General features: G+C 48.8%; 1 protein-coding gene across 4 annotated transcripts in view; it reads right to left on the bottom strand.

Annotated features, from left to right (window-relative positions):
• The window catches only part of INSC (INSC spindle orientation adaptor protein), a 126,738-nt gene that overhangs the window by 35,259 nt on the left and 75,809 nt on the right, over positions 1-15,670 (bottom strand). For all 4 annotated transcript variants that reach the window (XM_046014273.1, XM_046014276.1, XM_046014274.1 and 1 more), the window contains one exon: positions 14,545-14,670. In XM_046014273.1, the coding sequence (XP_045870229.1) occupies positions 14,545-14,670 (126 nt within the window). The remainder of the gene's footprint in view (positions 1-14,544; positions 14,671-15,670) is intronic.

Below are 15,670 nucleotides of genomic sequence, written 5' to 3' on the forward strand. Positions count from 1 at the left end.
TAGCCAATAGGATTCAACAGTACATTAAAAGGATTATTCACCACGATCAAGTGGGATTTATTCCAGGGCTGCAGGGTTGGTTCAACATCCGCAAATCAATCAATGTGATAGAACACATTAATAAAAGAAAGAACAAGAACCATATGATACTCTCAATAGATGCTGAAAAAGCATTTGACAAAGTACAGCATCCCTTCCTGATCAAAACTCTTCAAAGTGTAGGGATAGAGGGCACATACCTCAATATTATCAAAGCCATCTATGAAAAACCCACTGCAAATATCATTCTCAATGGAGAAAAACTGAAAGCTTTTCCATTAAGGTCAGGAACACGGCAGGGATGTCCATTATCACCACTGCTATTCAACATAGTATTAGAAGTCCTAGCCTCAGCAATCAGACAACAAAAAGAAATTAAAGGCATCCAAATTGGTAAAGAAGAAGTCAAACTATCACTCTTCGCAGATGATATGATACTATATGTGGAAAACCCAAAAGACTCCACTCCAAAACTGCTAGAACTTGTACAGGAATTCAGTAACGTGTCAGGATATAAAATCAATGCACAGAAATCAGTTGCATTTCTGTACACCAACAACAAGACTGAAGAAAGAGAAATTAAGGAGTCAATCCCATTCACAATTGTACCCAAAACTATAAGATACCTAGGAATAAACCTAACCAAAGAGACTAAGAATCTATACACAGAAAATTATAAAGTACTCATGAAAGAAATTGAGGAAGACACAAAAAAATGGAAAAATGTTCCATGCTCCTGGATTGGAAGAATAAATATTGTGAAAATGTCTATGCTACCTAAAGCAATCTACACATTTAATGCAATCCCTATCAAAATACCATCCATTTTTTTCAATGAAATGGAACAAATAATCCTCAAATTTATATGGAACCAGAAAAGACCTCGAATAGCCAAAGGAATATTGAAGAACAAAGCCAAAGTTGGTGGCATCACAATTCCGGACTTCAAGCTCTATTACAAAGCTGTCATCATCAAGACAGCATGGTACTGGCACAAAAACAGACACATAGACCAGTGGAACAGAATAGAGAGCCCAGAAATCGACCCTCAACTCTATGGTCAACTAATCTTCGACAAAGCAGGAAAGAATGTCCAATGGAAAAAAGACAGCCTCTTCAATAAATGGTGCTGGGAAAATTGGACAGCCACATGCAGAAAAATGAAATTGGACCACTTCCTTACACCACACACGAAAATAGACTCCAAATGGATGAAGGACCTCAATGTGAGAAAGGAATCCATCAAAATCCTTGAGGAGAACGCAGGCAGCAACCTCTTCGACCTCAGCCGCAGCAACATCTTCCTAGGAACAACGGCAAAGGCAAGGGAAGCAAGGGCAAAAATGAACTATTGGGATTTCATCAAGATCAAAAGCTTTTGCACAGCAAAGGAAACAGTTAACAAAACCAAAAGACAGCTGACAGAATGGGAGAAGATATTTGCAAACGACATATCAGATAAAGGGCTAGTATCCAAAATCTATAAGGAACTTAGCAAACTCAACATCCAAAGAACAAACAATCCAATCAAGAAATGGGCAGAGGACATGAACAGACATTTCTGCAAAGAAGACATCCAGATGGCCAACAGACACATGAAAAAGTGCTCCACGTCACTCGGCATCAGGGAAATACAAATCAAAACCACAATGAGATATCACCTCACACCAGTCAGAATGGCTAAAATTAACAAGTCAGGAAATGACAGATGCTGGAGAGGATGTGGAGAAAGGGGAACCCTCCTCCACTGTTGGTGGGAATGCAAGCTGGTCCAACCACTCTGGAAAACAGCATGGAGGTTCCTCAAAATGTTGAAAATAGAACTACCCTATGACCCAGCAATTGCACTACTGGGTATTTACCCTAAAGATACAAACATAGTGATCCGAAGGGGCACGTGTACCCGAATGTTTATAGCAGCAATGTCTACAATAGCCAGACTATGGAAAGAACCTAGATGTCCATCAACAGATGAATGGATCAAGAAGATGTGGTATATATACACAATGGAATACTATGCAGCCATCAAAAGAAATGAAATCTTGCCATTTGCGACGACGTGGATGGAACTAGAGCGTATCATGCTTAGTGAAATAAGTCAATCGGAGAAAGACAACTATCATATGATCTCCCTGATATGAGGACATGGAGAAGCAACATGGGGGGGGAGGGGGATAGGAGAAGAATAAATGAAACAAGATGGGATTGGGAGGGAGACAAACCATAAATGACTCTTAATCTCACAAAACAAACTGGGGGTTGCTGGGGGGAGGTGGGATTGGGAGAGGGGGAGCGGGCTATGGACATTGGGGAGGGGAGGCGAACCATAAGAGACTATGGACTCTGAAAAACAACCTGAGGGTTTTGAAGGGTCAGGGGTGGGAGGTTGGGGGAACAGGTGGTGGGTGATGGGGAGGGCACGTTTTGCATGGAGCACTGGGTGTTGTGCAAAAAGAATGAATACTGTTACGCTGAAAAAATTAATAAAAGGGGGAAAAAAAAAAAAAAAAAAAAAAAAAAAAAAAAAAAAAAAAAAAAAGCTCAGTGTCAAAATGGATAAAACAAACATTAATATGTAATAGGGAATGGGACAATGGATGAAAGGGATTATAACCAGTTTGCCAAGGACGTCAGTGAGGTACAGAGAGGTGAGTTATTGCAGTAGAGGGAAACCAGAGATTGAATCACTTTATTTTACTGACAAATAAAAAATAATTTTCCTGTCAGGCAGATGATTTTCCTTAAAGTGGATTGTCAAACAGATGCTCTGAAGGCATTTGGGGGTAGAAGGAGAGGACTTTGGGAGAGGATATCAAAAGACCAGCACGAACAACTTCACTTTCCTTTGAGTTAGGGTTAGCAGGCTGTGCTGATGTAAAAACACCAAGTTTTCAGCAAAACACTCCTGGGCACAGCTCGGGTGGGAACTGTACCAAAAATGCTTCTAGACCAGTGATTCTTAGCCTGGGGTCTCAGATGATTGGAATCACCTGGGAAAGTTTTTACATTACTAATGCCTGGGCTTCACCACCAGAAAATCTGATTTAATTGATCTGGGGTAGAGTCTTGGTATCAATATTTTTAAAGACTCCTCAACTAATTCCAGTGGGGATCTTAGGTTGAGCACCCCTGTCCCAGATGTACCTGTGGTATGGTAGAAGCTGCCCAATCTTAGGAGAAAGAAAAGTCTGGCTTCTCAATTCACCTGTGCTACTTGTTGACTTGGTGAAATGAGCAGGTTACTTACCTTCTTTGAGCCTGTTATTTAATCCTTAAAGTGATAATGATATCACAGTTAATAATGAAATAGTAAATAAAATTTTGAAGGAATCCCTCCAAACCAGCAAAAAGACAGATATCCATTATCACCACTCTTATACATTTTACAGTGGCCCTAGCCAATGAAATAAGATAAGAAAAAGAAATACAAAGGTAAAATCACCAGAAAAGAGGAAGAACTTTCATAATTTAAAGATCCCATGACTGTGTTCACAATCTGAACACAATCCAAATCTGTATAAAATCCAAAAGAGTCTACACACCATTATATTCAAAATTGTATTTTCTATGTGTCAGCAACAATCAGAAAGTAAGAATTTTCAGATCGGACTTAATTAGCACAAAACACACCCAGAAATAAGTCTTAAAAAGATGGGCAAGATGTTGACACTTGAAAACTCAAAACATAGCTAAGAGAAATTAAGGCAGTCTCTATAAAGAGATGTATACTACATTTATTGATTGGAAAACCCTATATTGTCTAAGATGTCAATAATCCCAAAATTTATTTATAAATTTAAAGAAATCCCAATCAAAATCCTTGCAGGTATCTCTGTGGGAATTAACAAGTGGGTTCTAAAATGTACAGAGAAAGGCAAACAACTTAGAATTACCAAGATAATCTTAAAGAACAAAGTTAGGGGATTTATACTACTAAATGTTAAAATTTGTTATAGACTACAGGGGCTCAGACAGTGTCATCTTGGCACAAGGATGGACAAAAGACTAATGGAACAGAAAAAAGGAAAAAAACCTCCAGAAACAGTCTCACTTTACTAACAACAAAAGCACCTCTTTAATTAAATGGTGAAAGACGGGTTTTTTTGGCAAATGGTGCTAGCTCAACTGGATATCACTTGGAAAACAATGAACTTCGAATAACAATAAAAAAATTAATTTGAAATAGATCATAGACCTAAATGTGGAGTGTAACACAATAAAGCTTCTAGAAGAAAGTATAGGATACCTTCATGATTAGGGGGTAAACAAACACTTCTTTTTAGAATTTTTATACTTTTTAAAAATGAACATATAATGTATTATTTGTTTCAGGGGTACAGGTCTGTGGCTCATCAGTCTTACACAATTCACAGCACTCACCAGAGCACACACCCTCCCCAATGTCCATCACCCAGCCACCCCATCCCTCCCACACCCCTCCACTCCAGCAACCCTCAGCTTGTTTCCAGAAATTAAGAGTCTCTTATGATTTAAATAAGCATTTCTTCAATGGACACAAAAAGCACCAACTATGAAAGAATAGATCAATAAACTGGACTTTATCTAAGTTAAGCCTTTCTATTCATCAGAAGACACCATTAAGAGAATGGAAGAGCAGACCATGGGCTGAGAAGGTATATTCTCAAGACATATACCTGACAAAGGTTTCATAAGTAGAATATGTTTTTCCAAGTTTATAATTCAGTATCAAAAAGACAAAGAAGTCGTTTTTTTTTTTTTTTAATGGACCAAAGTCTCAGACATTTCACAGAAAATATCCTAAGGGTCAATAAGGATGTGGGAAAATGCTCGAAATCATTGCTCATCAGGAGAATGACAATGAAACCCACCCTGCGAGGCCACTCTGCACCTCGAGCAGATGACAAAGGGGGCACTGCCTGTCTAGCTATGGCTAAGTGGCAAACTGCTTCCTACCTCTGAAGCAGCCCAGAGGAGAATGAAACTCTCCTGCAGGCTGTTCCTTCTCCGTGGGCATATCCAACCATCTCCTCTCTCTCTCTTCCTCTTTCTCATCCCCCCTCTCTCTCCCTGTCTCCTCTCTGTCTCTCTGCTGCTGGGGACCACAGGCCGGTCACCTGCTGGCTGGGGCAGGACAGTGGTTCTGGCTCTGTGCTGTGAGAGCAGGCCGACTCTCCATGCGAGTGGGTCCTCCCTAGTCAGGTTTGCCCCACACCCACACCTTCTGCCGCCCCCTCAGCCTCTTTAGCTTCTCCCCTTCCTGCCCCAGCAACTGCCTTTCCCCGGCTCACCTCCAGACTTCAGAAGCCAAAGGGGAAGGCAGTGTGGGGGGAGCAGGCTCCTCTACACCTTGTCCAGGGTCCCCAGGAACCCCCACATCCCCGTGGCCCAGCTTCTTGCCTCTCCAGCACCGGCATTGTGTTTACATCGGACTTATTTATTTTCTGCTCTCACCAGATTGCTTGGGGGACAGGCGGGAAATGCACTTCTCCAAGTCTGCGCCTCCTCAGCCCACCACCCACTTGCACAGAAGCACAGGCCTCCATCTGTGAACTCCCAGGGGGGACAGGCACCCAGGCAACTCCTCGAGGAATGAGGGACGTCGCCCCCTCACCACACACCCAACCCTGGAGAAGAGGCCCCAGAATTCCCAGCCCAGCCTGCTCACTTCTTTGGACATTTGTTCATCACATTTCTCTTCCAAAATTATTTCATATATCACATGGTCTCTGGGGAACACACGCCTCCCTCCGCCAAATGAGAAAACGGAGTTTCATTTGTGGGGACTAGAAAACTTGGCTTGTGGGTCTTCAGCAAACCTGCAGCAAAGGACAGTCTGGCCCGGGTTCTCCCCATGAACCCCTAAGCTGGGGACAAGTTCTGTTTGGGGACCCAAGAACATGGGATTGGGGCCAGAGGCGTGAAAGTAAGGGGAGGGCAAGCTGGAACAAATTACTATGGATGGATGGCATAAAAGGGGGCTCAGGGAAAATCCCACAGACAGATTTTGGGGCATTCTGTCATTACTGAAGGGATGCTTCATTATCTGCACTCCCCACGCCCACCCCACCCCTGGGCCTGAGACAGCTCACAGAGGCCAGGCTACAGCCCAGTGAGCTCCCATGACCTGCCTTCTGGCCTCAGGCCTGCTGCTCACAGTAGGAGTAGGGGGTGTGTGTGCACATCACCTCCCTTCTCTGGGCCTCTACCCTCTCCTCTGCAATGGGAAAGAATGCACTAGAAGTCTTCCAACAATATTTATCCAGTCATGCGGCAAGCATTGCTCACCTGGGTGTGCAAGCCACTTCCCTGATGGGCTACACGGTGGGCGATATGGTGTCTATTGGTAGGAAGCCGAGGCAGAGCTCCGAGGCCAGGCAGTGTGGGACATGCTCCAGGAGCAGCCATGAGTACACTGTGAGTGCCAGGAGGGAAGAGAGCAGTCGGGAAGGCTGACCAGAGCAGGGACTCAGAGACCTTTTAGCAAGGGCGTGTGAGATGCCTTCCCAGGCCTCCCCAGCCTAGGCAGGTGCACCAAAGCAAGGAAGGCCTGAAGACATTCAGTGGAGGACTCTGGCAGGAAAGGGGAAAAAAACCTCACATGTATGGCACGTGCACTCATTTCATCCTCACAGCCTGCAAGTTAGGGACTGTTACTCCTCTTTACATATGAAGGGACCAGGACTTAAAAGACTTGACAAGGTCAACACCTCCTAAGTGCTGAAACTGGGCATGGAACCCAGGCTTGCTCACCAAAGCGGGAATGTACCAGAAGCAGCCTGCTCACAGGCACCTCTGTGTCAGGCCGAGTGGTTTGGGGTCCAGTGAGAACTGGAGGGCTCAGGAAGGTTTCTGGGAGTCAGACACACGTTAGATTACAAATTATATCCACATCCTCCTCCTGGAGGAAACTGGATTGGTAGGAAGAAGCTCCTGTTGCCTTGAATTTTCAAATCTCCCTCCTTCCTTCCCACACACATGACATACACAGAACACACTGTTTTGGATGGGTGGTTCGGACTCTGAGTCCACCAGCCTGGACAGCTCCAGAAGACAGCCTCAGGCGGTGAGACAGGGATGCCGCTGCCGCTCTTATGCACCAGGGGTCGCTGCCGCACAACGCACGGGAAACTACGGCAGCCCTGACCGAGCGCAGCCTGCCTCCGCTGCTGCACTTGTTCCCGCTGCCAGGGGGCTCCCTGCCTTGTCCAAACTCAGGTTGTGCCTTGTGCATGGGCTGCAGCCCCCCCAAGCCAGCAGGGCCTTCCTTCAGTTGAACAATACTGGCCTGTCATCTCAGCGCGAACTCTTGCGGGTTGGTGGGGGTGGGGGTGGTGGATTGGTGGAGGGAGGGCTTGCAGGGAGGTGGGACAGTGCCTAATTTTGTTCTTGCCTCTTCACATCCTGGCCTCCTTCAAGCCCCGTTACCCCCTACTCTCAAGGCAGAGGGAGAAGCTTAGGAGACTTGGAACTCAGGAAAGGAAATGAATCACACTCCCTCTAGACAGCCCCCTTGCAGTCCCCACTCCTGTGTACCTGCCAGTCTGCACAGACAGCTGACCTCGCTCCCTGGGGTTCTTTGCACTGTTCCAGCCCATTTCCAAGGCAGGTGAAGGCCTGCACCTGGGGGCTGGAGGGTAGGGGGAAGCTGATAAGCCTCGGAGGGTTGAGCCCTGAGATGGAGAGGTATCTGGGATCTCCATCCAGAGACATTATCTCTCTTTCTCTCTCTCTCTCTCTCTCTCTCCCTCTAGCAGCTATCCTGGCTAAAGAAGGGGCTGCAAGTTAAATTAAGCAGATTTCTTGCCCCACTTTCCCCACCAAACCTCACTGATAAACTAAAACTGACTGTATCAAGATAGAATAGCTTCCTTGCCCTGGGGTCTGCACACCACGCCCTTTTTAGCTAGGGAAAGTATGCAAAGAAGACTGCAGCAAATAGAACCTATAGCTGGGAGGAAAAAAAATGGGGTTCCCAACCCAGGCTCTGCCTCCCCAACTGTCTGTATGCCTTCCAGCCTCAACTCTGCCCTCTGTAAAATGGGTGGGACCATCTCTCTCTGCCTTCCTTACGATGTGATTGTGAGAATCAAATGAGAAAAAGAAAATAAAAACTGGCTTTTTTGGTGTGAATATTATCTATTTATGACAAGCTGCAACTCTGCAGGGAAGAAGCAGGGAGAGAAAGTCCTGTGAAATGGCAGCTGGAGTGGCAGAACGTGCCCTACTGGCCCCCTTGCACCCTGCCCCCTCCTGCCAAGGGTCTCTGGGATTTAAATAGCTGGATTCAGCCCCCCCCCCCCCCCCCCGTCTCCAGCCTAGCCCTTCAGATGTCGGGGCATCTCAATCCCAAGAAGTGGGCCCAGGAGACAGGGGAGGGGTGGCAGATCTGCGCGGAGAGAGGCAGCAATTTTCCCAACCCTTGCCACTGATGATTTTCTTCTTGGACTTGAAATTGAACCCTCGTTCCCTCCCCCTTGCTCATCTTTAATTTCTTTCCATCTTTAATTTCTCCATCGATTTTCATTAAACTTTCCCTTTGGCTCCAGCACGGGGTGAACTCCTTATCTGAAAAAATAAAACAAGCGGGAGGGGGTGGGAATAAAAGGAAGCTCTTTTTAAAGCAAGATGGTCTCTGGTCACACGGCTGGAAGAGGCACTTCCTAGAACTGCCTTTGAGGTTGTCTGAGGCTGTCTTAGCACTGGGCTTTGGGTGCCCCCCATGTCCCCACTTAAGGCCCTAGATCCACAGGTTCCTGCCCCTCAGATCCCCATCCCCCTACCTGGACCACAGCCCCAGTCTCGCTCAAGCCCCCACCCCCTGCAACTCCATCCTGGCCCCTGGCCCCGTCCAAACCCAGCTCCTGCACCACAGTGCCCTGACCACCCCTCTCACCACGCAGAACATCTGGGACTCTGCCAGGACTGCTGTAAAAGTCCCAGGACTCGGCCTCTTTAGGGGAATGCAGGGTTTTCCCAGATCCAGCTGAAACAGTGGAGACAAGTGGGCAAGAAGGAGGGAGAGGAAGCCAACCCAGGCGGAGTGCTCCCTCCTCGCAGGTACCATATGGCAAGAACTGCCCACGCTGTCCCACTGTCTCATCGTGGCCCCTCCACCAAGGAAGAGTTGTCCCCATGTTATAAAGAGGAAACCACGGTTCAGAGAGGAATGACTTGTTCCCTAGCCCTCTGTAAGCCTATCTAAACCCTACAGCTCTCCCCAGGCAGGCTGTCATGACCAGGCCAGGCAGGCTGGGTCTTTTGGCCATCCAGACGGAGTTGGGTCTGTCTGCTCTCATTGGACCGTGTGGCTCTGGGGCCCTCACTCCCTCCTGGGCCCTTGTTTTCTTCCTCCAGTCTTCTCCAAGGTAGGATCCAGAGAACATTGTCTTTTTGTCAGGCTCCCCCAGTTCATTGAACATAGAGCTCCTGAAAGACTGAGATCTCCACCACCCACTGGCTGGCTGTGGAGAACCTCTGCCTCTGCTGAGGCCCCTTGCCCTTGGCCCACCTGGGAGCTCCTCCTTGACCCTCTGAGCCAAGCTCCACTCTCTCCCCACTCCTGCCTTCACCAGCACCTGAAGCAGAGGTGGTGCCTCTGGCCTGTGGCCTCTGATGGCCATTGGACAGCCCCTTTCCGCTGTCTCAATTTCTTAGCTTCATCCCAGCCACCCCCAGAGGGAGACAGGGAACATAGCTGTTTGTCCCTCCTCTCCAGAGCCCAGCACAGAGTCTGGGGAATGAGGGGTGACTGTCTGCCAAGGACACAAGAGACGTAGGACAGACTTCCTGAAACTCACTGGTTTAGGGGAAACACAATGTAGGAGAGGATGTGGCCAGGATGAACCAGGCCTCTGAAAAGAAAGAACAGATTCTTGAAAGACCCTCCAGACACCTTTGGAGAGGCCTCCACTGTGCTTTGACATGTCGCCCCTCCAACCCTCTTCAGGGACTGTCCAAGTCTGCCCGCTGCCCAAGCTAACATGCGCAGCCTGGCTCCCAGGAAGCCGCTCCTCCATAGTCCCCACCTCAGAACCAGCCTTGGTTCTAAAGCTCTCCAGTTCCAAGCAGTTTCCTCATCTGTAAGATGGAAAGGATCTGAGGACTTGTGCCCCAGCCCCACCCAGCTTCTCCTTACTGAGCCCTGAGCAGCATCTCCCACCGTGCCAGCCTCCTCCTCCCGCCAGGTCAGCACTCCTCCAGTCCGCCCGACGGTAATCTTCCCCAGGCCACTGAGGGTCAAATCCCGTGACTGTCTCGCTACCTGCCGTCCTAACAGCTACCCTTTCGTGGTGCCTCGTGCGAACAGCACCACATTCCGTGCATCTAGTCTCCTCTGACAGTCCTCGGGGGTAGATCTCCTCCTGCCCATCTAACTGAGGACGCGGCACCTCTGGAAAAGTAAGCCAAGTCCTCAGGGAAAGGTGCCCAAACTTGTCGTGGAGAAGCCTGTGCTCCCAACCAGGAAAGCCTGACCATCAGAGGCCATGGCTTCCCCACCATGCTGGGCGGCTTCTCAGCAGATTACCAGGAGGGAAGGGATGCGGAGCATGGTTGCTGTGTGATGGACTGAGCAGATGAATGAATGAGTGAGTGGACGGCTGGATGACAGAAGCAAGGAGGACACCGGGGCTGAAGTGACTTCACAGAGTGGATGAATGGATCCACACCTGAATCTAGGACCACACGAGTGCCCCACGTCCGACAGAGCCCAGGCAGCACACGGCAGGGTGTCTGGTGTCTTGGCTAGACCCACACCACTGTCACTAGGGTCTATGAGTGATTTAACGGACCTTTCTGGGGTTGGAGGAAAGTGGGGGAGCAGCATGACAAAGATGAATTTCACCAAATCCAGCACATTTCTCACTACCAATTAGTCAAGTGGGCCTCAGCGAGGAGCCCAGGCCAGCAAATCAGCCGAGGCTGGGACTCTGACATTCTGTGACTAGTGCGTGAATTGGGCCTTGTGACTGGGTGGCGGGCAAGAGCCCCTGGACACCACGCTCCCTATCCTGTCTTTACCTCTCCTGTCCTGCTGCGGCTTCTACAATCCAGCCTGTCTCTGGGCTTCTCCACACTGTGCTCTAAACACTAACAATGGCCAACCTCACTAGAGCCTCTGGGGCCAGCTCTCAGCAGTCCAAATCACACAGTTGGGGCAGGTGTAGGCATGAGCTGGGGAAGAGAACATGGCAGGGCTGGGAGACACCCTGAGCTCTTCCTGGGTCTAGAATTTCTCTCAATTTTGGAAGCAGAACACTGTGAGGCCTCACAATGTCAGACACGAGTCCTAGGTCCACATGATGGTTCACAGCCCAGGCTGGCTCTGGCTTGGTAGAGCTTGACTACATGTCTCCTGGACCACCCCTTAGCTGTGTGCCCTTGAGCAAGGTGTTTCACCCGAGCCTCCCATCCTTCTGTAAACAAGGAGGATAATCACAGTATCATTGGGGTGGTAATGATTATAAGACACAGTGAAAGGAAGGGCTTAGCAAAGTGCTTGCCCAAAGCAAGTATTCGCTGTTAACTGTCCTGTTCATCATTGTCACAATGATCTGATTACCTGTTAGAACTGGGGTCAAAACACATTTTCTGCCGAGGGCCAGATAGGAAATCTTTTTGGCTCTGTGGGCTTTATGGTCTCATACAATGACTCAACTCACTGCTGTAGCATAAAGGTAGACTGTCAATACCTAAATGAAGAAGCATGCCAGTTCCATGACAACTTTCTGGGTCAAAAATTTGAATTAGAATTTCACAGAATTTTCACGGGCTACAAAATGTTATTCTTCCAATTTTTTTTAACCATTTAAAAAGGGGTAGGGGTAATTTCTCCACTCATGGGCTATACCGAAACAGGCAGCAGGCTGAATGTGACAGGTCTTGGCTTGCCACCCCCTGCCCTTGAATGGAAGCTCCATGAGGATGAAGGGTTTGGCTGTTTTGTTCACTAAACTCCTGGTACCTGGCAAAGAGCAGTCAAAAAATATTTGCTGAATGAATGAACTACATGCTATGTAATTCTGGGTGACAAGCCATTTCAGCTCTCTAAGCCTTGGTTTCTTCATCTGTGTAATGGGGACGTTTGCACACTCAGGCAAGCATCAGATGTAAGTGGAAATCCCTGGGAACCCCTAGGCAAAGCACCACGGCTGTAGCATGTAGTTGCTATTCTGACCACCAGGGGGCTCTTCTCGGGCTGTTCTCCCTCCTGTTCACCGCCCCCGCACAGAGGTGTTTCTGGACTGTCTGTGTATGGAAAGTAATCTGCCCCCAATGAGGGGAATGCCCAGTAAGGACTACCTTTTCCTGGGCCATCTGGGGCCGGGAGAGGTTGGCATATTGGCCAGGAGCAGCAAGGAGACCGTGGGTTAGCTGCAGGGACTCTTTTGACACTCTGAGAGAATCTGTAAAACCAGCAAAGCAGTCAGGAAGCCTAGGCATCAGACTCAGGCAGATGGGGTCCAAATTCTGGCTCTAGAATGTACTTTGTGATTTTAGGCAAGTCACCAAGACTGCCTGAGACTCAGTTTCCTGTCTTTAAGATGGAAACGTAAAGAGTGTTCACCTCGGGGCCCCTCGGAGCACCTCGTGGCTCAGTGGGTTAAGCCTCTGCTCGGGTCATGGTTTCAGGGTCCTGGGATCAAGCCCCGCATCGGACTCTGCTTGGTGGGGAGCCTGCTTTCCCCTCTCTCTCTGCTTGCCTCTCTGCCGGCTTGTGATCTCTCTCTTTCTCTCTCTGTCAAATAAATAAATGAAATCCTAAAAAAAAAAAAAAAAGAGTGTTTACCTCACAGGGTTCTAGTGAGTTAAAAAGGGATGTGTGTTGGGGGCTAGGTCAGCACAGGCCCTGGACGGCCCATCTGGCCTGGGAAAGGTGCCTTCATGCCTTCTGGCTTTGGAGCAGCAGCAGGAAGGTGGAAGGAAAAATCGCCTCCAGACTCCCCAGCCACACAGGTTTTCAGCTTTAAACAAAAAAGCTCTGCTGTTTTTCTTCCCTGGATTAGAAATTTCCTGCTGCTCTGCAAATCTCCGAAGCCAAGAAATCCACTGCTTTTGGACAACTGGTGATTCCAGTCCCTTCTATTTTTTCCTGTTCTTCCCACTAACCAGCATGAAAGAAAATGAAACACAAAACCAGTTGGGCTGTGTTTCCACTGTCCCAGGAAGAGGATTTTATGGGAGAAGGGAGAAGATTATTCAGCACATAGAGCTGGAGACGGGAGTCTGTCTGTCCATCTAGTTTGTCCCTCCCCCTCCCCCATTCTGCTCTCCTTGTAAGCACACACATACGAAGGCCTCTACCCCCGCAGGAAGGGAACGCTCTGCCCAGAGGACTGGTACAAGCTCTTCCACCATCTTGCTCTGTGACCTCACACAAATTACTTCCCCATTTTGACCCATGGCCTTGTCCTCTGTAAAATGAGCAGAGCCCCTCACCATCTTCCAACCTTGGCCAAAAGCGTCTCTGAGCCCATGATCCCTGTCCTGTGGAAAGAGGCAGGCAGGACATGAGATAACCATCTGATTAAGAGTCCAGACCAAAGTGAAGAAGCTGGTAGGGTGTGGGTTTTCTGGAGCCAGCACCAGACTGGGGGACATGGGTACAGAGGGAGGGGAACACTTTGTTTACCCCATCTCCATACAGACCAGACTCAAAGCACCTACCCCCTAATCCTGAGAGTACCACAACGGTCGCCAGGCTATTCCTGGCTTTTGTGCCTCTCTTCCATAGAAGTGTTCAACATCTTTCCTTGAAACTTGGTTGAGACATCTCCAAATGTCAGCCCCAACCTCCCCAACTCTCCTAGCTAAAGTCCCTGACAGCCCATCTGCAGGCCTCGTAGCCACTCAGGTCTGGGTAGCTGAAGAGCAACCTGACCCTTACAACCTGACTCGGGGGGCGGGGGGGGGGGCGCGGGTATGGTAGCTCGAATTAGTGACACTGCCCTGGGGGCGTCTGGGTCTAAGGCACCTGGGTCTACCACTTCACTCGTTTCCCTCTGGCCCCGCCCATCCCATGCCATATGGACCCAACATACGCTTGGACTTAGGTTCCATTTCCCTGACGCAATCCCTCTGTCTTGGCAGAGCCCCACCTGCTTTGCCCAGGCCAAGGCACATCCTTCTCTTGCCCACTCAGTTCCCCAGGGAGTGGGATCCTCCTCCTTCCACTTGGGTCCTGCCATGTGTGAAGAACCAAAAGCCCTGAACTTTGACACCACTCCGCACCCTATCTGTCTACCTCCTGCTCTGTTCTGCCCACTGGGCTGTTGGCCACTCCACCCAGAACGTGCTGAGTGCCCCTTTGAGCCCTGCCCTACCTGGCCAGACTCCTCAATCCCTGTCCTCTTCATTAACTCCCACAGTCAAGATGCCAGCAGCCCCTTCAGAGGGATGCCTGGAGAAAGAGGTTCTCAGGGAAGAGGCCCAGGGGGTTGCCAGGTCAGTCGGGCCCCACCCACTGCCAGGGTCCCTGATTCAGGGACCTCACACCCCACCCCAGCCAGACAGCTGCTCTCTCACCTTCTCCAACTGGTGGACACCCTCTTCCACGCAGCAAATGGATGCCAGCGTGCGCAGCGCCTGGGGGTATAAGCACCGGAAGCTGTCCTGGCGGCAGACCTTGAAGAGGGCTACAACCCCACCCTCCTGCCAAGAAAAGAGAAAATGTCACATGACATCCCTGGGTCCCATGTCCTGGGGCTAATGCGAGGATAACTGGCATCCCTCACCCAGCTGTGATGTTTTTTTTCAGGTCTGGAAGGCAGCTGAATATGTCCCCCCAAAATACATTACTGGGGCGTAAAGATTATTTTGAACTAAAGGTAATTGGGAAGAAGGAGATACCAGAGATCTCTGCCCTCCCCCTGTTTGCCTAAAAGGAGGACGCACATTTACAGAGCTATCCCCTTCCCCTTTCTACTGGGAAGGAGAGAAGTTAATCACCAGAGAAAACTTCAGAACCTTCTAGCACGGAGATGGCCTCAGGGGAATCTTCACAACAAATCTGACTAACCATCCTTCATCCATTATTAGTTTTCCATAGCTTTGCCTTATCACGATCTGCCAGCCCTAGAGATTCAAAGTTCTTCTCAGGTTTCCTGTTCCTTGTTTTGTTATTTCTCTAAAATTGTTCTTTGCTATATAAGTACAAGTTCTAACCAACCCTCTGACTCACTCATCTCCGAGAGCTCCCTGTGTAGTCGTGATGTGCGTACTAAGAAAGTTTGGTTTGTTATTCTCTTGTTAATCTATCTTTTGTCAGCTCAATTTACAGGACACCAGCCAGAGAACTAAGAAGATGGTAGAAAGAAAAGAGTGTTTCCTCTCCTATGGTTCCTAAACACACACACACACACACGCACACACACACTCTTCCATGCTCTTATACATGCTGCAAAGAAATGCTCCTTCCACAAGGAACATCACTCTAATAGTCCAACTGGAGGAGGGAATCCCCAGATGCTTCTGGGGCTAGGGTAGTAGGGTCTAGGCCAGACATATTTGAGAGGGCCAGGCTCAACACCATTCAACACCGCTTCCACTCAGCAGCCTGCCTCAGAACAAGCCTGGAGCCCTCAGAAATATATTCTAGAAGAAGCAGGTCTGAGGCAGGTGGAGGGAACTGAGCCTAGGAGCCCAGTGCGGG

The sequence above is a fragment of the Meles meles genome, chromosome 8 (genome assembly GCF_922984935.1).
Source record: "Meles meles chromosome 8, mMelMel3.1 paternal haplotype, whole genome shotgun sequence".
NCBI lineage: Eukaryota > Metazoa > Chordata > Mammalia > Carnivora > Mustelidae > Meles > Meles meles.